This window comes from Erinaceus europaeus, chromosome 15 (genome assembly GCF_950295315.1).
Source record: "Erinaceus europaeus chromosome 15, mEriEur2.1, whole genome shotgun sequence".
Lineage (NCBI taxonomy): Eukaryota > Metazoa > Chordata > Mammalia > Eulipotyphla > Erinaceidae > Erinaceus > Erinaceus europaeus.
Window position 1 is genome coordinate 31715951 of NC_080176.1, and position 22070 is coordinate 31738020.

A 22070-nucleotide genomic window follows, 5' to 3' on the forward strand; every position below is an offset into this window, starting at 1 on the left:
CAGGGTGATCTCCAGGGGAAAGGTAACGGACCGGTTCTTTCTAGAGTAAAGACACTGGAGAGACCTGCTGCATGCTCAGATCTCGTTTATTAGCAGGTGGACATGAGTTAAATAGAAAACCAAACAAAGGGAATTATTATTTAAATATGTCAGAAATTACAGGTTTCTTAAAGGTCGGCTTGCCCCTATGGAAGGGGCTGGTATGACAAGAATTGATGCAGATACATAAAGGTCAAGATAATTAGTCTCCTGATGCAGGCATTTAATTACCCAAAGGTGTTTGAGGGGAGGAAAGGGGTTGAACCAGTTAAGGCAAAATAGAGAGAAGATAAGCAAGGTTTGATGCAAATTGAGGACATCAAAGGGCACTGCTAGGAGTGTGTGATAAGGTGTGTTCTTCTGTGATCAGAAGGTGACTTTGAGTAAGTGAATCTTAAAGTAGGTGGCCATGTGGCCTGCAGTTAATGGGGAGAAGTATTGGGGTTTCTGTGGGCCTGAGAGTCAAGAAGGAATGAACTAAGTCTGAGTTTCCCCCCTTTTGCTCACCTCGGGTGAGAGAGACTCACCAAGAGGGTATCTTCTCAGACCTCCATCCAAGGATGGGGGTAGTTCTCCCTAAGCTCTATCAAGCTTGCACATAGTCCCAACAGGCACTGACTCTAACAACACACATCTGCTTTTTCAAAATCAAATATTGGATAGCAGAAAGCTTTCTGTTAAGTGTGTGCATACACACACACACACACACACACACACACACACACACACATCTCTTTTCCCTTAAAAAACCCAAAATTTTAATTTTTTTCCTGGTTATTCCAAATTCAGCTCAATTATTGTGAATTGCAATCTGATCTGTTAGATATGGTGTGAGTATACCTCCCTAGTTCATTTGTTTTTTGCTTATTTTTGGTTTGGCCTGTATTGTTGATTTGTTATCCTGACCTTTTGTCCTTAGCATATTTGCTTTGGACCTCTAAACCCTGGAAAAGGCAGCCATCCTGGTGGTGAGCCTTGTCCATTATGCTGTGCTTCTTTCAAAGTCCAAATAAGATGTCGTACCCAGAGGCTTACTGCTTTTCCTCTAGAAAAACTCTAGGAGAGGGGGTGCTGGGCAGTGGCACAATAGATTAAGCACACATAGTACAAAGCGTAAGGACCTCTGCAAGGATCCTGGTTAGAGCCCCCAGCTACTCATCTACAGAGGGGTTGCTTCACAAATGGTACAGCAAGGCTGCAGGTATCTGTCTTTCTCTCTCCCTCTCTGTCTTCCCCTCCCCTCTCAATTTCTCTCTGTCCTATCCAAAAAATATAAATAATGGTCACAGAAGCAATGAATTCGTAGTGCAAGTACCGAACCCCAGCAATAACCCCGAGGGCAAAGAAAAAAAAAGAAAGAAAAAGTCTAGGAGAGACACCGCCACTCACATTAGCTGGAGGTGGACGTTTCTGTGATTTTGCTCTGAAACCTGTTGAATGAACTCAACTCACCCTAGGCCTGTAGCTGGGGTGACTCCTCAGTGGGCATCCCCTCTGCCTAGCAGTGAGGTTGCTCACTAGTGGCATGGAGAGCTGTGTCAGAGTGACCATGGGGGAACCACAGAGCACAGGCAACGACTGAAATCAGTAGAGCCACCTCCAGCTTTTATTTCTGGTTCTCTTCACTGGCACTTGAACTGAAAAAATTCATTCTAGTCTCACAATGTTACCTATTCATTTTACATGCCTTGCTTTATTTGTCTATTGATTTATGTATTTATTTAATTTTTTCTTTTTTATATGAAAACCAAAAACTTACACACCCTTTGTACTAATCCTCACTTTCTTTTCTTTTTCAGTGTGACAGTGACAGTGACCAGGAAGAGAAGGTAAGTAAGACTCCTCCTCCTCACTGTAGGCACAGCACCTAGCACACTGAGCACTCTGCTTCTCTCATACACAGCTGCAGGGTGATGAGGTGCCAGCTTCAAGCTACCAGCACTATTTCTCTTCTGAAATGACAGGCTTTGTTCACACAATCAGACTTCCTGTGATAAGAAATAACATTTTAATTGGTGAGGTCCACTATTTCTTCAGCAAGCTTCACACTAAAGTTTTCACTACAGATTTTAAAAGAGGAAATGATTTATTATAATAGTTGTCCAGTTTTTCTTTGATGATCTTTGATGGGAGCATTGAACTCACTAATATGTATTTATAATATATATTTTTTTCATTTCTCCTACTGACTGTTATGCTTCTTTCCGCTTTCTTGTGTATATGAGGTAGAGCTATTCATGGTTTGTGCCTGGGATTCTCACCATGGGGCGAGGGGTTGGGGTGGATCAGATGTAGCCACACTCGCTCTTCTTGTGCAGGTGGTTGGTGAGGTGGGAGGGCAGTTTTTTAAGCAGCTGAATACTCTGACAACACACCAACCTCCGTGTGGGAGGCTGACAACACCGACCTCTGTGTATCCAGTTCAACATGGACCAGGAGGGAGAGTTCAGTTGTTGAGCTCTCAGAAGATCGGAGCAGCACCTGGTAAAGTGACGTCCCAGCTAATTTGGGATTGCCTTGGTTGACTATCTTTGATCTATTGTTTTCTTCTGGCTTTCCCAACACCTATGCACTTCCCCTTACCCCTCGCCATCCTAGTCAAATGTCTTTTTGGTTTTGCTCCTACTTGTTGTGTATTTCAAACAAATCACCCAAATATCATGACTTCTGTATCTTGTGGCACAGAAAAGAAGAGGCTAGTGCTGTCTCCCCCAGTTTCTGAATCTGTCCAGTGTACCTGGCACTCTGGAGCCCTGTTCTCTGACTTTCACTTCTCCCATGATTGTGGATTTTCCTCAGAATCCTCTGCCTAGATTAGTAGGGTCTTTCCATCAGGCCCAGAATGTTCCCTCCTTTTCTGCTGCCAACTTCCAAGAGAGATCTAAGAGCTCTTGTTCTGTACTGTCATTAATTTGAATTCAGCATATGTAGCCTGTTATAAAATGCAAGACATCATCATTTGAGCAGGTCAAGCATATTCAGATGAAGACAAACGGTGCTTATTTGATTTCCTTAAAATCAGGAAATGAAAAAAGTGCTCTCTGGAGAAATCATGTTCTGCCTGACTTGGATGATAGACCAATGCTTGTCCCCCAGATAAGAACAGGCTCTTGCCGTGAGGTTTTTATCTCTGAAGGACGGCCAGGACTGTCAGCTTGCTGACATGTGCATTATCCATGTCATTTTAAAACAAAGTGACCTGTGGAAGGGTGTGCTGTGCTGTGACATGGTAATGGGCTGTTGCATGACAGCGAAAGTACACACTAGAAAGGGACTGTGGGTGATTCTTTTGTTTAACTGACAAGTAGGAGCTTCCTTCCTCCTGCCCCCTGGAGTCTTAGTTCCTTGGAAGTAGAGCCCCCTGTGTCTCTGGCAGCCAGCATAGTGGTGCCAAAGGGACATGGACAGCTGGAGTGGCTCAGTGTTCAGGGCACACCCACTTGGCCCTGGGAGCCACCCAGGCCTTGATCCTACATGGCTACTGTAACTATTCTGTAGGGCACCATAGGTGCCTAGGGATGAACTCACCTTTTATGGTCATCTCAGGAAACCTCTAGGCAAAGGTCAGTCTCACTTTGCAAGTTGGTGGCGTTCCTCTAAGGGGATGAGCCCTCCTTGGAGTTTCACAGCCAAGCCGATGTTCTTTCTGTGAGAGGCTATGTGAATTCTGGAAGTGCCCGCAGGCTCCAGCACTTGTAGAAGGTGTAAGGATGCCCGGTGTTTCACTCCAGGTGATCAGCAGTTTCAACCTGGACTCCACACCTGAGATGCCCAGGAACTGTAGAAACCCGATGCCTGGCCCATGTTCTAGGTCAGTTACTCAGCATCTCTGTGCTTACTAATATTCTTAGTCTAGGTGATCACCCAACTTTAGTTAAATTCAAGAAATGAGATGCCCATGGTTGTCTGAGGAACCTCAGGACCAAGGACATTCTTATATACTGAGGGCACCTCAACTAGTCCTCTCCCAGAAGTTTGAGCGAAGTAGGCACTGCTGCCTGGTCCCTAAGAATACACAGCAGAAGTGGGGAACCAATACCCACCTCTTAGAATGAGGGGTGATTTCAGGGCAGCAAAGGAGAATGAAGACATGTCCCCAAGAGGGGTGCTGAGTAGGGAGAGCTGTGTGCACTCCACAAGTCTAGTGGACTGGGGTGGCCCTGCAGATCCTCCTGTTCTTGCTGGGGGACCTGCTTCACAGTCGCCCGCACCTAGTATTTCTCCAGAGGCTGCCCAGCAGGAGCAATCAAGACTGTAATTGCAGCCGGCCCTGCTTAGCCCTGTGACAGCTAAGACTGTCAGGCTTCCCCTTTTGGACTGTGACTATCTGGTGTTTATCACTGACTTTAACACCATCCTCCCAGACTCCTGCTCCGTTGTTGCTGCCTAGGCCTCCTCAGCCTCCTTCATGCCAGAGCCTCTTGCCTGGGCCCCCCTTGGAGCCCCAGGGCTAGCAGGGCTGCTTTCATCTGCTGCTTGGAGGATTCGCATTCAAATCTGAATTGCTAATGATGGAGAAGATGCCACTCAGTGTCCTGGGATCCCTTCAGCAAGCCCCACCAGGGATGCTGTTGGAGGCAAAAGTGAGACTTGTAGGGGACCCAGTGGGATTTCTCTCCGGAAGACCTGTCACTCTCTTGCTCCACAGGGATCTGCAGAACTGGCGGTCTAAAATTAGGGTACTGTATTTCACACAGCTGACTGAATTAAGATAAACTCTGCTTTCCTCTGATATGAAGCTGTAATTTATAAAATGATACCCTTACTAATTAATGTGGAAGCGACTGGAAAGCGGGCTAAAAAAGCAGAGCTTCCACAAATGGAGGAGGTGTACTTGTGTGTGAAAAATGCTTTGATGAGACACCTCTCAGAGCCTCTCCCCACACCCCACCACCACCCCCAGTCCCGTGAATGTATGTTTTGTTTATGCCAGAAAGCCTGGCTTCTATGCAGAGCAAAAACAGGGTGGAGGGCTAGAGAAGGTGGCAGCTTAGATATGGAGCTAGTCTCATTGTACTTGGTGCAAAGAAAATAGGTAGCAGTTGGTACCTTAATCATCCAAATTAAGCAATCATTCCAGTCCCCCCACACCAGAAATGAATTGGTATCATGAGAACAAAGAGACAGCACACACATTTCCATATATTTGATCTTTGTTTTCTCTTGTTTCCTCTCTTTCCCTACCACTGGCAGCAACCTGTTACCCAAAGCAACAGCCCCAGTTTGGTTGTGAAATTCATGTGAAGATTAAAGGCAATTCTCTCTCCACCTTCCCACATCCCTGGTACCATGTGAGTTACTCAGCATAGCTGGTTGAAAGGTATATTGCCCATGCAGTGGTCATGCTCTTAGCCAATAACAGAGTTGTTGCTGTCCTGCCCCTTACTTGTTTGCAACCCCAAACATGACACCATGGTAAAAACTTAGCCTTCATTAGTTTTGTTAGGATGACATGAAAATCACTTGGGAACGAGGATGTCTCTCTTCCTTTAATGAAGCTTACATTCTTAAAAAAAAAAAAAAAAAAAATCCCACTATAGGTTGTTAGATGAGACTTTTTTCCATTGGACCCCCAGGTTCAGCCTTCATTCTCAAGGGTATTCCTTTCTGATACAAGCTGAGTGAAAGCACTGCTAAACTTGGAAGGGTTCCCAAGCCATAGTCTTTTTACATATATACTTTTTTTAATATACTGAACATCAGGTTTTTCACTGGGCACAGCTTGGAGCCCAGAGCATAAGTAATATCTTGGTCAAATCCAGAAGTACCTAAGTGTATTCTACACCCCCCCCCAACCCCTTACCCATGCCCCAAATGTCGATGAATTTCCAGACACCCATCACAGGAAGGAGGCTTTGATTCAGGATGCCTAGGGTGGAGCCACCACATCTGCAATTTAAAAAAGCTCCGCAGAGGGAGTCGGGCTGTAGCGCAGCGGGTTAAGCGCAGGTGGCGCAAAGCACAAGGACCGGCATAAGGATCCCGGTTCGAACCCCGGCTCCCCACCTGCAGGGGAGTCGCTTCACAGGCGGTGAAGCAGGTCTGCAGGTGTCTATCTTTCTCTCCTCCTCTCTGTCTTCCCCTCCTCTCTCCATTTCTCTCTGTCCTATCCAACAACGACAACAACAATAATAACTACAACAATAAAACAACAAGGGCAACAAAAGGGAATAAATAAAATAAATATTTAAAAAAAAAAAGCTCCGCAGATAATTCTGACACACTGCTGGTTTGAGAACTACTGTCAAATAACAAATACTGAAGAGAAACTAACTTTTCTGTTAGCTGATGCTCTTAGAATTATGACAGTTCCAGAGGAAAATCTTCTGTGCTCCTACGTGCTTCTCTGTATAGACACATATGATGCATATATGTACATGCAGTACACACCAATACAGTCTCCTTTTCTTTTTTTTTTTTTCCTCCAGGGTTATTGCTGGGCTCGGTGCCTGCACCATGAATCCACCGCTCCTGGAGGCCATTTTGCCCCCCTTTTTGTTGCCCTAGTTGTTGCAGCCTCGTTGCGGTTATTATTGCCATTGTTGACGTTGCTTTGTTGTTGGATAGGACAGAGAGAAATGGAGAAAGGAGGGGAAGACAGAGAGAGAGGGGGAGAGAAAGATAGACACCTGCAGACCTGCTTCACCGCCCGTGAAGCAACTCTGCTGCAGGTGGGGAGCCGGGGGCTCGAACCGGGATCCTTACGCCGGTCCCTGCGCTTAGCGCCACGTGTGCTTAACCCACTGCGTCACCGCCCGACCCCCTACAGTCTCCTTTTCCTAAGGAAATATTTAGCATGACTCCTGATTTCAGCATCCTTTCTTGGCTTTTAACCACCTGGACAAGGTTACTTAGTCCCTGGGACTTGCTTAGCAAAATCCAGAATGCACACTGGCTGCAGATGTAGTAGCCCTGACTTTCCATGCTAGCTCCCTTCTCCCCATTGTGTACACACCTTTTAGTACATCCTAAGTCTTTGATTCATGCTAAAATGTATGTGATCATTTTATGTTCACTTGTGTGGGAAGGGTGCATATTCTAAGAAAAGCAATAAAACCCAACAAAAGGCTTATGTTCCTAACTCAACACAAACCACATGCCTAACTTGGCACCTGAAGGCCTCAGAAACTGCTGAGATGTCAAACTGAAGCCTGGGCATGTGGCTTATGCTTATGGTGGAAGCGTCCCATCCCTCAGCTGGCAGCGTTTCACAGCTGGTGAAGATTGTGCCTCCTTAGCAACATTCCAGGAGTTCAGATGGCACCATTTTTGCTTATAGCACCACCCATCCTTGGTTTTTAAATAGGACATGTTTTGATAGGAGACAACTTGAAGATGCTCTACTGTTTTCTTCTGTTAGAAAAAAGAAGCTTTCCTCCCCTTTCCAGTTAAGATGCTTTCTTTCCTTTTCCAGTTTCATAGCACCAAAGTAAATCTTTTTGCCCAGAAGAGCAGGGTCTATGTTCTTGTTTTTATTTTTTATGTTTTTATTAAATATTTATTTACTCCCTTTTGTTGTCCTTGTTTTATTGTTGTAGTTATTATTGTTGTTGTTGTTTGATAGCACAGAGAGAAATCGAGAGAAGAGGGGGAGAGAAATACAGATACCTACAGACCTGCTTCATTGCTTGTGAAACAACTCTCTTGCAGGTGGGGAGCGGGGGCTCGAACCAGGATCCTCACATTGGTCCTTGCGCTTTGTGCCACCTGAGCTTAACCCAATGCGCTACCACCCAACTCCCTGTTCTTGTTTTTCTATTCCTAGCACTTTGATGATTGGTGCAGATTCAGTATTCAGAAATGTTCATTGCTTTCGTTTGATTTATATTTCTTTATTTTAATTTTTTAATTTTTATTTATAAAAAGGAAACATCAATAAAAAAAAAAGGATAAGAAGGATACAACTCCACACAATTCCCACTACCAGATCTCCATATCCCATCCCCTCTCCTGATAGCTTTCCTATTTTTTAGCCCTGTGGGAGTATGGACCCAGGGTCATTATGGGTGCAGAAGGTGGAAGATTTGGCTTCTATAATTGCTTCCCTGCTGAACATGGGCATTAACAAACAGGTCGATCCATACTCCCAGCCTGTCCCTTTCCCTAGTGGGGCCGGACTCCGGGGAAGTGGAGCTCCAGGACACATTGTTGGTGTCATCCGTCCAGGGAAGTCCAGTTGGCATCATGTTAGCATCTGGAACCTGGTGGCTGAAAAAAAAATTAACATACAAACCCAAACAAATCATTCACTAATCATGAACCTAAAGGCTGGAATAGTTCAGATGATGAGCTGGGGGGGGTACTCCATTTTGTTTATAGCTAGTAGGCCTATTTTATTTATATTCAAAGGGCCCATGACTCTACTAGTTCTTTTTTTTTTTTTTTTTCCCTGAGCCTGACCTCTGATATGCAGTTGGATCCAAGTTATTTTCTGGGAAGATGATGTCATGGCTAGAAAAAGGACCAGAAAGCTGGATCAGGGAAGAGAGTAGCTCCCAAATAATGGTAAAGGTTTATAAATATTGTTGACTGTAAACCCCACTGATTTGATGTGATCTGGGGCCCATATTCAGCTTAGAAGCATATATAATCTCTGCATTCCTAAAGATCTGAGCTCACATTCTGTGGTCATGAGTAGGAACATTCCAAGCTGCCTCAGTTTCAGGAGCCATCTACCTCAAGTGGAACATAGAGTATGTTGTCCAGCCTCCCTTCGGAAGATAGAACATTCTCTACCATTGTTGATCCACCTTGAGGGCAAGGTCTATTGTGTTGTTCCTGATAGAGATGACTGGTAACAATGGAGAGAGGGATTTATTCAAGGTCTAGGCCCATCATGTCTGTTTGGGAATCTCAGGACTTCCGGACTAGGGGCTCAGCTGATGGGGTGGCCTGATAGTGTAAGGATTCATTGTTAAAGTATGCCAGTCTCTTGCCCTTATTCAGCTTTTGCAGTCCTTGCTTTGATAAGGTTAGCTTTGGAGTGATGCCATTGTTGGATTAAATTTCAACTGAAGGTTATTTTAAATCCTGAGTCTCATTAATTTCCTCTCTTTTTCACATCATACCATTTTTGTGCCAAACCAGAAACTGTTCACTCACAGTGAATGTGTGTGTGTAGGGTTTCTACCCATTCCTACAACACCATTCACCTGGAAATGGCAAGTTATAAATATACAGATTTAGGATTTAATGTAGGCTAATAAAATGAATAATCAGGAATTTTGAAAAATTGTCAGATATCTTCCATTAAGCTCTATTTACACTAGTCCCTAGAATGCATAGTAGGAAGGAAGAACAGGTTCTGCTGTTCATCACAGAGCATACTTAGAAGGCCAGATATCTAATTTCTAACTAACCAGATGTCTGAAATTGGGCAAGTTACCTAAAGTAGCTGAATGTAATCTTTGTCCTCTTTAAAATGAGACTGGAAATCCTGATTTCCTATGTAACTATTTATTTAGGCCCCAGTCTCAGGCAGATTCAGGGAAATTACTACATGATTGTATTTGTCCTTTGCCAAGATAAAAAATATATATATTAAAATTGTCTCTATTCTTTCATCCTCCTCAAATTCTTAAGAGGGAGTAAGCATAGTAGATGGTTCCAGACACATCTGTTTTGACTTGTTCAAGTAGCTGAAGGAAATTTACATATGGAACTAATGTCTAAGCAGATTTGTTTGCAGGTTCTTTTGTGTTGTCATTCATATCCTGTTACCTACTGTTTTCCAAGTATCTATTGATGAACCAGAATGGGCCTTATAGTTGCTTGGTTTGGTTCTGTAACCAAACACCAGTCACCAGGCAGCAGAGCAATTAGTTTAGTTTCTGATTCTCAATCACTTTATTTCAAAGAGCATGAGAACTAGTGAAGAGCTACCTTCAGATTGTGCTACATAAACTCTCTTGATTAGTGATGAATAGTATTAGACCTGTAAAAGGGATTCATTCATCTGGAAGTGTACAGGATTGAGTGCCTGATCTACATTTCCAAAGAAAAGGTCAGCTGCCTTCTCTTAAAATGAACTATCAGGTGGGATTTTATGGCTTACCTGAAGGGAAGACTGCAATGTCAAAGAGGTGTCAGGTGAAAGTGATGGCTTTTAACTTCATAAATTGACCATGAACACTGACTCACCTGTAGCAGGAAGATTATTAGCGGAGGCACTTGTGTTGATGATGCCTCTTTTTCCTTCCCCCAGGCCAATTTCACAGCTGCATTATTCCACTGCTCCTGGCAGACTTTTTTTGATTAATGATTTAGTACTGATTTACAAGATTATGAGGTAGTAGGGGTATAGTTCAACACTACTCCCACCACCAAAGTACTGTCTTCCTACCTCCCAAAGATAATTGCCATACTTCTCCCAAGATCTTGGAGACAGGTTGGCTCCTTTCTTTTAAGCAAGTTTATGTGTTTCGGTTTCCATACTCCGCATGTGAGTGAAACCACCTAGTAATTGTCTTTCACATCCTTATTTACTTCACTAAGCATAATCATCTCCAGCTCCATCCATTTTGTCCTGAAGAACACATTATCATTTTTGATGGCCAAGTAGTGCTACATTAAGTATATATCTCATAACTTCTTTTAGGTTGCTTTCATATTTTGGCTATTGTGGATAATGCAACTGTGAACATTGGGTGGAATATGTACCTTTGAATTAGTGTTTTTGATGTTTTTTGGATAAATGCTTAAGAGCAATCAGTTCTTAGGTGTATATATCTTGTTGCTGGATCAGAAGGCATTTCTATTTTTATCTTTAAGAATTTTCCACAGTGTTCTTTGTAATGGTGGTAGCAGTTTGCATTCCCACCAACAATGTAACAGAGTTCTTCTTTCTCCACATCCTTGCCAACACTTATTATTTTCTGTTTTGTTGGTATAGGCTATTCTTTTTTATTTCATTTTTTATTTTTGCCTTTTGTTGCCCTTGTTTATTGTCGTCGTTACTGCAGTCATTGTTGTTGGATAGGACAGAGAGAAATCGAGAAAGGAGGGGGGAAAGACAGAGAGGGGGAGAGAAAAATAGATACTTGCAGACCTGCTTTCACTACCTGTGAAGCAAACCCCCTGCAGGTGGGGAGCTGGGGACTCCAACCAGGATCCTGCTGCTGGTCCGTGTGCTTCGTGCCTTGTATGCTTAACCCGCTGCGCCACTGCCTGGCTCCCGATATAGGCTATTCTTACAAGTGTGAGGCAGAATCTCAATGTGGTTTTAATTTGCATCTCTTTAATTATGAGTGAAGTAGAGCATTTCCTCATATGTCCTTGGGCCAGAAAACCTGCCAGAATTTTCCCCTTTTAATTTCAGGTAGAAACAGAGAGGCAGAAAGGGGAAGGGGGCAGAGAGAAACCATGCCACCACTCATGAAACTTGCCCTGGTGTCATGCATGGTACTCCCATGGGGTGCTGGGGGATCTTGTGCACAGTAAAGTGTGCACTCTATGGGATGAGCTATCTCCCTAAGCCTGTTGATGATGCCTTTAATGACATGTTTTATTCTAGTGGCTTATCACTGAGTGTAACTGGGTAGCTTTTTGGTTGCTGGAGGTATCTATCTTACCCTGTATGGGGTTGGAGAGTGTTCTGTCCTCAATAAAAATAAGCAAGATTTTCTTTTGTGTGTGTGTGTGTGTGTGTGTACATTTGTGTTTGTGGGTGTGGTTGGTTGTCTCAGTTAAACCCCCTTGGAAATTACTGCATGATGATATAATCAGCGCATAGTGGCTCTTTATGCTACCCTGTATGCATAAAGATAGTGAAATTTCTGTATAGGGTATATTGGTAATTAGCCAAACTTTACAATTTGAAAAAAAAAAATCTCAAAATTGAGTTTTGAATTGTTATTCTTTTTTCTTCCTCCTCCTCTTCCTCTTTTCCTTGCTTGTCATCTCCACAGCTTTACTACTCCAGGCTGACATTTAAAGATAGAAAAAGAGAGGTAGAGAGGGAGAAACAACACCAAAGCTTCCTTCTGGTAGCAGTGGGGGCCAGACTTGAACCTGGGTTGCGCACATGGCAAAGCAACACACTAGTCAAGTGAGCTATTTTATCAGCCCCTTTCTTATTTTTCTTAAAGTCACAAATGAGAACGTCAAATTGACTTCCTTCTATAGCGTCATAGTTTTCTCCCTATCTTAGCTCATAAGAACCCTATTGAGAAGTATGAACTGTAGAACTGCATGACACTGTCAAATAGTCAGAAGCAGCTTTCTCTGTTACTTTTTTTTCTTTTGCCTCCAGGGATATTGCTGGGCCTTGATGCCTGCACTCTGAATCCACTTCTCCTAGAGGCCATTTTTCCCATTTTGTTGCCCTTGTTGTTACTGTTATTCTTGGTATTGCTGTTGTTGTTGTTGGATAGAGAGAAGAGGGGAAGACTGAGAGGGGGAGAGAAAGATAAACATCTGTAGACCTGCTTCACTGCTTGTGAAGAGACTCCCCTGCAGGTAGGGAGCTGGGGGCTTGAACCAGGATTCTTATGCAGGTCCTTGAGCTTTGCATCATGTACACTTAACCCCGCTGCGCTACTGCCTGGCCCCCCTCTGTTACTGTTCTAAGCCTATACTTGATTCATGGTGTGCCAAGTATATGCATATTTAAAGAGACAGTAGCATGAAGCATTTGAAGAACTCACTTACTGGGGAGGGTGGTTATGGTACCCAAGAGGCTTAGTTCAGGTTTTTCTATATTCTTGTTGGAACTCTTAATGGTGGTTTAATGGCTTTTCTCTAATGTCTTGATAAAAAAAATGTAGGTGGTACTTGTCTCTTTGGGTCAGTGAATAATGAGATTGGGGTCAATAATAACAAAATGATAACAATTAAACACAAACTCATCTTGAAGAGAACATTCTGTTACTCAAAACGCTTTTACAAATGTCATTTTATATGACCTGTCTCAATATTTATTGTGTGGATCTATATGTATCCTCATCTATAGCAGTGCTGGTCATCTGCAGCGTGCCGGACTCAAAAATCAGTCTTATCAAAGATTTTTTTTTTCAAGTAGGTGTCTTTTTCAGGTACAGAAAACCAAGCACATACTTAAGATCTGATACGTGTTAAGGTCCCAGAATCTGAGTTCTTTCTCCCTCTTCACTCTGTTTCCTTACATAACAGAGTGAGTTGGGAGATGCTTAGGAGCTCTGTTTGAGAGCTCTTGCTGTTTCTTCTATTACAGGAGACCTAAATTGTATAATCTACTCAGAAACCCAACAGCTTCTTAAAAAAAAAAAATCCATCAGGGAAATTGCTTAGTAAACATGAAATGACTATAATTTGGGTCCACTAGCAACATAGATCCACTATCATTAACTCTTCTGAACTGGGAAGCAACTGACAGAGACGAGAAGGCCAAGTTACAAGGTGTGTGTTCTCACTTGTGGCAGTCAGCCTGTGGGCTGCCTAAGTAACTTGGGATATAGAAGATACCAAGTCAGCACACTAGCTCTGAGCTGTATGGAGGAACTCATACTTCTTTGAGTACATATCTGGGTTTAGTGTAAAACATTTCTGATCTTGTTAAGTCACTGACTACCAGCAAGTCCATATGCTTGATGCTTAGTGAGTTAACTTTAAATATCAGTGTTATACCTGGAAATTGTTTTGTTTATTATCTAAGACCCAGAAAGTAAAATGGCCTTGACATAGTCACCTGATACTATGGAGAAGAACTAAGCTGAGCTCAGAGGCTCATTTCTAGTCTTCTGGTCCAGAGCTTTTTGCATCTTGTGTAGCTGCCTCAGGCCTTCCTTCCTGTGGCCAGCAGGCCAAGAAGGAGCTATGGAATCACCACTGCTCCTGAACTGCTCCCTCCAAAGCAGTTGAATTCTGTTGTCTTCTGCCACCTTAAAAACCTGCTGGTCTGTCCTCATACTCTGACTCCTAACCATGCCTGGGTCCCTGGGCCTTTTGAGACTATGGCGTCTTGCCTTTTTGAATAGCAAATGCTGCTTGGGGTGTTCCTGCTGCCCAAATGGCAGTAAATATCTGAAGCCACCATGTCCGTGTTAAAGATTATGTATTTGCCACTAAGGGGAGAATATAGTGTTTATCGGCTGGAGAGCGTGCCGGCTGAGCTGATTATGGCACAGCACTCTGTCAGCCAATGATTTGTCCTGTCCTTTATCATCTGCGTCACTCAGCGGTGTGCTGGTGAAGGGAACACATCACCTCCTTCCCTTTTTTTGTACCCATTTCGTGTAGAAAATTTGTATTTACTTTGGGAGTGTAATTTGTTCCTCATGGATAATGTGACCCTGAGCGGAGCTGGATCATGGGTTAGTTGAAGTGATATTTTCCGCTAATGGTAGTCATACATCATTGCTGTCAGCTCGGGTTAGGAGGCAAGCACATTACAGCTCCATTTTACCTCTGCAGGCATCTGGGATTATTTGCCATAACCGAGTATGACATGACCGCACTACAAAGTGCATTAAAATTTTACTGGCTTCCCAGGCAAGTTCTCCAGCTCCAGTGTGTGTCCAGGCAGGGGGTTTCCTGGGGACCCCTAGGGCCCTGCCTTCCTGCACAGAGGGACTGCGGGGGAGCTGGCCCAAGCAGAGAAGGAAACCAGAGAAAGAATTTATGGGGACACAGTCTGCAGGTGTGTGTGTGTGTGTGTGTGTGTCTGGTCAGCAACAGCACCCACAGTGCCTGCTGAAATCAGCTATCCCTCTTCCTGATGTTAAACCATGTGAGAACGGAACTCCTCCTTTTAAGAATAGCCCATTGTGTCACTCCCTGGCACTTGGTCTGGTAGTCATTGCTCTAGTCTCCAGCAGACAGGCAAGAGGAAGGAGGTGTGGGTCCTCAGTATGGCAGAGTCTGTGTCCATCCATGCAATGAGACTGAGCCTGCAAGTCAGAAATATTTGCCAGGATGTTTTACACATTATTTTCATATATACCAATCTACTCAATGAAAAGTTGTTAGGATCATCTCTATTTTATTCAGAAGAAAACCAAGGTGCAGAAAAGATAGCTTAGCTAATGTTCTAATGACAGTGGAGATAGAATTCTTACCTTTAAATCATTGAATCCAAATACTGTAAGGTTTCAAGTGTTCCATGATCCAGCAAAGTAGTGATTACTTAGTGTTGGTATATGCTTTACATTATTGAGTTGTTTAATCTATACTTCAACCACAATAGAGAAGTACTATTATCCTTGGTACCAAGGAGATAGCTGAGTCACCAAGGGCTTATGTAATATGCACAAAGTCTTGCACTGGCCGTGAAAAAGCCAAATTATAAAGCCTGCTGTCTGGTTTCTAAGGCAGCATTGTAGCCACAGAGCTGGGCTCTTCCTCACTGTCACATCCCAACAAGCTTTGGACTGATCAGAATAAGCCAGGGAGAATAGTAGCATATTGAAATAAAAGGAAATGTTCAAAGAGTATTTTATCACTTTCAATTGTAATTCAAACATCCAACAAAAATACTGCTTCAAGAAGATCTGCTGTGATGAGCTTTAATTAAGTAATAAGTCCCATTTGCAGTTAGCACATTACTTGCATGCAAATGATGCTTCTAAGGTACTTGGAGGGCATTTGTTTTGTCAGTTTAAGGGTTAGCAGTCACTGGGGGAAAACCTCGTTCTTTTATATTGCTTAGCATCTTGTTTCTTAATTCTTTTTTAAAGATCCAGTTATTTATTATTATGAATGAGAGATCAGAGCACTGTTCGGCTCTGGCATGTGCAGTGCTAGGGATTGAATCTAGGACCTCAGACTTGTAAGTTCTGTGCTTACTATTGTCCTAGCCCCCTTTTGCTTGCTTTTATTGAAAAGACCATCATAAATCTATGTTGAATCATGTTCCTTAAAAGGTTGTCTCCCAGTAATGGATAGGACCAGGACCCACTCTGTCAATGAGTGAAATCCTCCAAGTCCCAAATTAGTGGGTCTCTTGTGATGAGCATTTCAATGTCCATATGTATCCACAATGTAGATGTCACCTCTTGTTCTGCCTCAAAGAAACCTCCTTCCACTCTATAGCCCCATCATCTCTCTTTCACCCAATATGATGTGTTACTTCTTCTGATCAGTCTTTAACAAGTTGTTCTTTCCCTGGGCTGTGTATCTAGTAGGTCCTAAATTCATAAAATTATATAATAAACAGTACATAAAATGAATTATACCTTGTGCTGTCAGGGTAGTCTTAAATGGTACAGCAGATGAACCATAGATAAGTATGACTTTTCTCAGTGGGAAATTTGAAGTTGATAGCACACAAAGAATTGTGTTCCCTGGCCTCACGCCCCTCTTCAGGCTCCTGCTAGATTACAGTAGGTATAGGGGAATGACCTGATTTTTCTCCTCTGGCCTTGGATCCAGTCATTCAGATATCAAAGAATAAGAAGAAAAATATTAATCCAGGCATTAAAAAGTAATTATCTCTCAACATTTGTGTTTAGAACACAGCAATTATTTTAAATAACATGTGTTGACATTTATTCTGTTTAGGTAGAGTCACACTTGGACCCTCACCCCTTTTGAATCTCTAGTGTTGTACAGATAGGCCTACTCTAAAAGTTGACATTGATGAAAATATCAGTTTACCCAACAAATCAGTGACAGAATGAGCATTCATTGTCTACCAAGATTGGTGAGCATTCTCTAGGAAGACTCAATATGCCATCTCAACCTTCTTAAGTATTGAAACCAGAACTCCTACAGGGCCCCCCATGAAGTTATTGGTCATTGTAAACCTCTTAAGTTTTAATAGTTTAGACTCTGCTTATGTTAGGTAGATTTTCTTCTTTGCACTCCTCCTCTTCCTCCTCTTCTTAAGATTCCTTCTTATTTCAAATAACAGAAGCTAAATTTAAGCTGGCAAATAAAGTGCTGTGTAGACTTTCAGAATTCATTTCAGCCTTCAAAAATGCATGTCACCTTCAGAAAGTCCAAAACAATGTGGCTGGACTTTGGAAACACTGGACAGAGAATGAAGTGCCCTTCTTGTGTTGCCTCTACATTCTTTTTCTGCCCGTGGTATTCGTGATTGTTTTACCAACAGGAATTGGTAGAAATCATAACCTGTCCTCTTGGTCATTACATCTTTAGTTTCAGCCAGTGGAAGACAGATTATCTATCCTTTCCCACTACAGTTACTAAAAGTCAAGGAAAGCACTCAGATTGGTTTGGGTGGGTTTCCCAGAAAGGAGTAGACTAGTCTAGTAATACTGATGTCAGGTGTGTGCCTAAATCTCTCATCTGGGTTGGAAGACAAATCATGTGTCCAAAGTGCTGCCTGCAGGTAACTCCTGTGCTAGAATGGGTAGTGACTACGATGATGAGGGTAAGGCAGACAGCAAATGACCCCATCCAAAAATGGGCAGAGGATATGAACAAAACATTCACCTCAGAGGAGATCCAAAAGGATAACAAACATATGAAAAACTGCTCTAGGTCACTGATTGTCAGAGAAATGCAAATTAAGACAACACTAAGCAGAATTTAGAAGCATACCGACATTTAATTATAGTGGATAGTGAGTTACTCCTCAAAAAATATATTCATCTTAAGAGATACAAGTGTTGTTTGTGTTGCTGACATGCTAATTAGTGAATTATTATTATTGTTGTTGTTATTGTTATTGCCTCCAGGGTTATCGCTGGGGATTGGTGCCTGCAGTATGAATCCACTGCTTCTGTGGCCATTTTTTCTTTCTTTCTTTTTTCTTTTTTTTTTTTATAGGACAGAGAAATTGAAAGAGGAGGGGAAGATAAGGAGAGAGAAAGACACCTGCAAATCTGTTTCACTACTTGTGAAGCGAACCCCCCCCCTGCAGGTGGGGAGCTGGAGGCTCAAACCAGGCCCTTGTGCTTTGTACTATGTGTGATTAACCAACCTGGTACACCACTGACCAGCCCCCTTAGTGAATTATTTAACTAGAATAGAAAGTGTAACTTACTTATCCAGAAAAATTGTAGTTATCCCAAAGGACCTACTCTGTTTCCAGTACAGTTCTCCCTACAGTATAGCAGATAGCTGGCTGCTGTGATTTTTCTAAGACTGAAAAGTAGCATGCCCAATCATGTCTCCTTCTGCTCATAGTTTATTCAATAGACTGACTCTCAGTGTGTGCTATTCAGTGTGTTTATTCAATAGACTGACTCTCAGTGTGTGCTAAGCCAAACACTGAGCTGTGACAAGGAAAGGTGATAAAGAAATAGAAATTTAGAGAGAGATGAGGTCTAAATAGAGAGAAAACTGAGGTACCCTGATGAAGTATAACTATCCATAGTAAAATCTGAAGGATGGCATTGTGTCTGAATACAAAAAACCCTCAAGCATATTGTCTATGGGAGCATGCATCTGGATTGGATCTTGCTGAAACACATGGCTGGACATGATTGGCAGTGGCAAGAACAGTGCAGATAATGGGCAAAAGGATATTATTTGTAGCAAGTAGAGTTGTTAAGGCTTAGCATATGAGTACTTCTGTTTGTACAGAGCAAGTTTCATGGTAGGAGTGAGGGAGATGTGACTATAAATGTAGGCTTATAGAAACAATTCCATGTAAACAGAGTTTATGTGGCAAGATAAGACCAGGGCTTGGTCACAGTGGGAGTACTTTATGGAGATGGATGACTCTTCAGATTGGACTTTTTGGATGAAAATTCCACCACTGGTGGAAGGGTGGGAGAACAGGGAGGAAAACTTGAACCAGATGGCTATACCAAAAAGTATTCATCTTAGACTTGATCAGAGGTGCATAGAACCTCAGGTAAAGCAGTGGGAAAGAAAGGAGAGCAAGGTTTGGGAGACATGGAAAGTGGAATTGTCATGACCATTAGGATGTGGAGTTTAGAGAGGAGTCATGGATGGCTCAGGTCTCAAGTAGGTACATAAAGTGCCCTTAACAGGATACTGACACTGAGTTGGGAGCTGAGAATACTGAAAATATGAGTGCAATAAGGGACTTGCAGGGTTCCTCAGGCTGATGATGTCAAAAGAGTGTGCACATTTCTACCATAAGAGTAATCAGAACTACAATCTGAGAGACCTAGAACCATCTGGAGCCATCTGAGCAGCAAAGACAGTTGGAACTGTGGGAGTGGTTATCATCAAGGCATACATTTATTTTTAAGTTGGATGCAAACAAAACCCAGTGTTCTGGCTGGGTTTTGTTTGCATCCAACTTAAAAATAAATGTATGTCTTGATGATAACCACTCAGAGCAGAATAACCATGCATTAATCATAGAACCTGAGTTTATGTAGAGTTTTTTAATAAGTATTTACTTATTTTCTTATTTCCTTTTGTTGCCCTTGTTTTATTGTTGTAGTTATTATTGTTGTCGTCCTTGTTGGGTAGGACAGAGAGAAATAGAAAGAGGAGGGGAAGACAGAGAGGGGGAAAGAAAGATAGACACCTACAAACCTGCTTCACTGCTTGTGAAGCCGACTCCCCTGCAGGTGGGGAGTCGGGGGCTCGAACCAGGACCCTTACAGGGGTCCTTGTGCTTTGCGCCACCTGTGCTTAACCCACTGCGCTACCACCCAACTCCCAGGGTTTTTTAAAAATAATATACTGAATGACTTTATTTTTTTAACTTGTAACAGAATATAATGAAGTCACTATCTTTATTTTATTTTTATTTATTTATTCCCTTTTGTTGCCCTTGTTTTATTGTTGTTATTATTGATGTTGTTGTTATTGGATAGGACAGAGAGAAATCAAGAGAGGGGGAGAGAAAGATAGATACCTGCAGACCTTCTTCGTCACTTGTGAAGCTATTCCCCTGCAGGTGGGGAGGCAGGGGCTTGAACCAGGATCCTTATGCCAGTTCTTGCGCTTCGCACCACGTGTGCTACCACCCTACTCCCATCTTCGTTTTTTTAAGTGTGCATTTCAGTAGTGTTAAGTATATAAGTATGTTCAAATACAGTTAGTCATTTTTTATACCAATTGTGTAAATCACCATGCATTCGCTCATTTGAACTTCAAAACAAATACTTTAGATGAAGAGTATTTATTTGGTCATCAATTTACAAAGAAGTGTCTTGAAGAAGGAAAGGAGAAGAGGTAGGTGCTTAATGTTGTAATGATAGAACCCCATGCAATCTCTGATCTGTATCAGCTATGCCACATCACTCATATATTTTTATGTCTAATTTCCAGTGGACCCAACAGTAACTCCCTTAGATATCTACCCAAATTTCATAATGTTCTTGTTTCTTTTAAGGTTTATTTTCTGACTAATAGGAGAGAACGAAAACATTACCCTAGCAGTGCAATATGACCATGCCCTGTCCACCACTGTACTAGCTCCCAGGCCTCTCCAGGGCAGAATCAGCCTAAGGAGCTGATCTTCCAGATTGCTGCTGTTTGTTCACAACAATGTTGATTCCCTTTGCTTAAACATATGGGACTCACCAGTCTTAAGGACCGGTGGGTTTCCCACCAACCTCGCCTTTGGCAGTTCTATAGGGACTGGCTGGCCCTGGCCTGTCAGAGACCAGTGGTCTAACTCCCTGGATGCCACATTCACAGACAAAGGAACAAAGGAGCGATCTAGTGGAACAGACAGCCATCTGCTTTGGACTCTGTGGTTTTAAACTGCTGTCCAACAGTAAGAAGGAAGATTGCTTCCACTGGCTTAAAATAAAGAGAAAACAAATACAAGGAGAACCATTTCACCCTGCTACCCCTTCACTTGTGTCTCCCTCAGGAAACTGAAAGGGCATTCAATATAGAGGGGATCTGGGTCCCCCACCATTCTTCTTGTCCTTCTTTCTTTGCTGGGAAATTGTGCCAGTGCAGTCACATCTGCCATGTTGTCCCCTCAGGCTACTGCTAGTTCCCGCGAGAGTTGGGACATTCTCGGAGTGCCTGTTCAGCCATGTTGTGCCCTCAGGACATTGTCTATATCCCCGCGATATTTGGAGTGCTTTGGTTACTCCTCCCCCCTCCCATTCTCACGAGAGTTATCATCCTATCCTGGAGTGCTATGGTTACTCCTCCCCCTTCCCATTCTTGTGAAAGCTACTCCTATAAAAACCCTTCGTTTTCCACACCTCACTCTCTTGCCGGCGCTCCACTCTGGTGTTCAGACGCAGGAAAGGTTACTGCGTGAGGCGGCCATTTTCTCTACCTCCACGTGGCCCAACCTGCTTCTCTAACACCCAACTCTGAGGTGCCAGCACGAATAAAGATTTGTGTTTCCTCATCGCTCCGGACCCTCTCTCTCTCTTCTCTGCGGCCCGCGCACTACAACATCTGGCTCTATAACATTTCTTGACTTGAAATAAAACCATCTGCCTTTAAAAACTCAGTTAGGTATGATACTACCTGGGAGTCAGCTCTTCCTCCCTCTTCTCTACATGTGTTGAATCCTGTTCCAGGGTGAGTCTAGGGCTTGGACTCCAAAGCTCAGGACCCTTAGGTGCTAACACACGGAGTCTCCGTGAACCTTCAAGACCCGTTTTGCATTCGGTAAATGGCCTGAGCATTTAGACTTCCAGAGGTCCCCTCTGAGGTGGCATTTGTCACCATACTAAATCCCAACATCTAGGTGATCCCTTAGGAAAGTAGGTGTTTGGTTGGTTGGTTGGTTTTGTTTTTGTAGTAATTTTTAATTTTGAAGTAATTTTAGATTTACATAAAGCAATGCAGAAAATTCCCAGATTTCACCACCCAACTTCTCCTAATGTTGTATCTTATAAAGTAATAGTACAAAATTCTGAACCAAGAAATAAATCTCCATATGATGTCCCAGAGATGCCACAGAAATGATTCATTCTTCTTAGTACATCATCCTTACATCAAGGATATGCAAGGTCTTATTCCTGCTGGTGACAATAGCCTGGGTCACTCAGTTAAGGTGCTGTCTGCAAGCTTTCTCACTGTAAAGTTACTATTTTTTCTTTTAAAGAGAATAACAATCAACCCTTGTCACATACATGGCTAGTCAGGTGCCTTCACAGGTGAGCTATCACCCTAGGCATGCAAAGAATAAAAATAATCCATATTTAACATTTTAAAAAAGTGGTGCATCTGATTGAGCACACATGTTG

The 22070-nt window shown here is 42.7% G+C and overlaps 1 protein-coding gene across 9 annotated transcripts in view; it reads left to right on the plus strand.

The window, feature by feature from the left end:
* The window catches only part of AUTS2 (activator of transcription and developmental regulator AUTS2), a 1407660-nt gene that overhangs the window by 1032846 nt on the left and 352744 nt on the right, over window positions 1-22070 (plus strand). For all 9 annotated transcript variants that reach the window (XM_060173543.1, XM_060173545.1, XM_060173546.1 and 6 more), the window contains one exon: window positions 1839-1868. In XM_060173543.1, the coding sequence (XP_060029526.1) occupies window positions 1839-1868 (30 nt within the window). The remainder of the gene's footprint in view (window positions 1-1838; window positions 1869-22070) is intronic.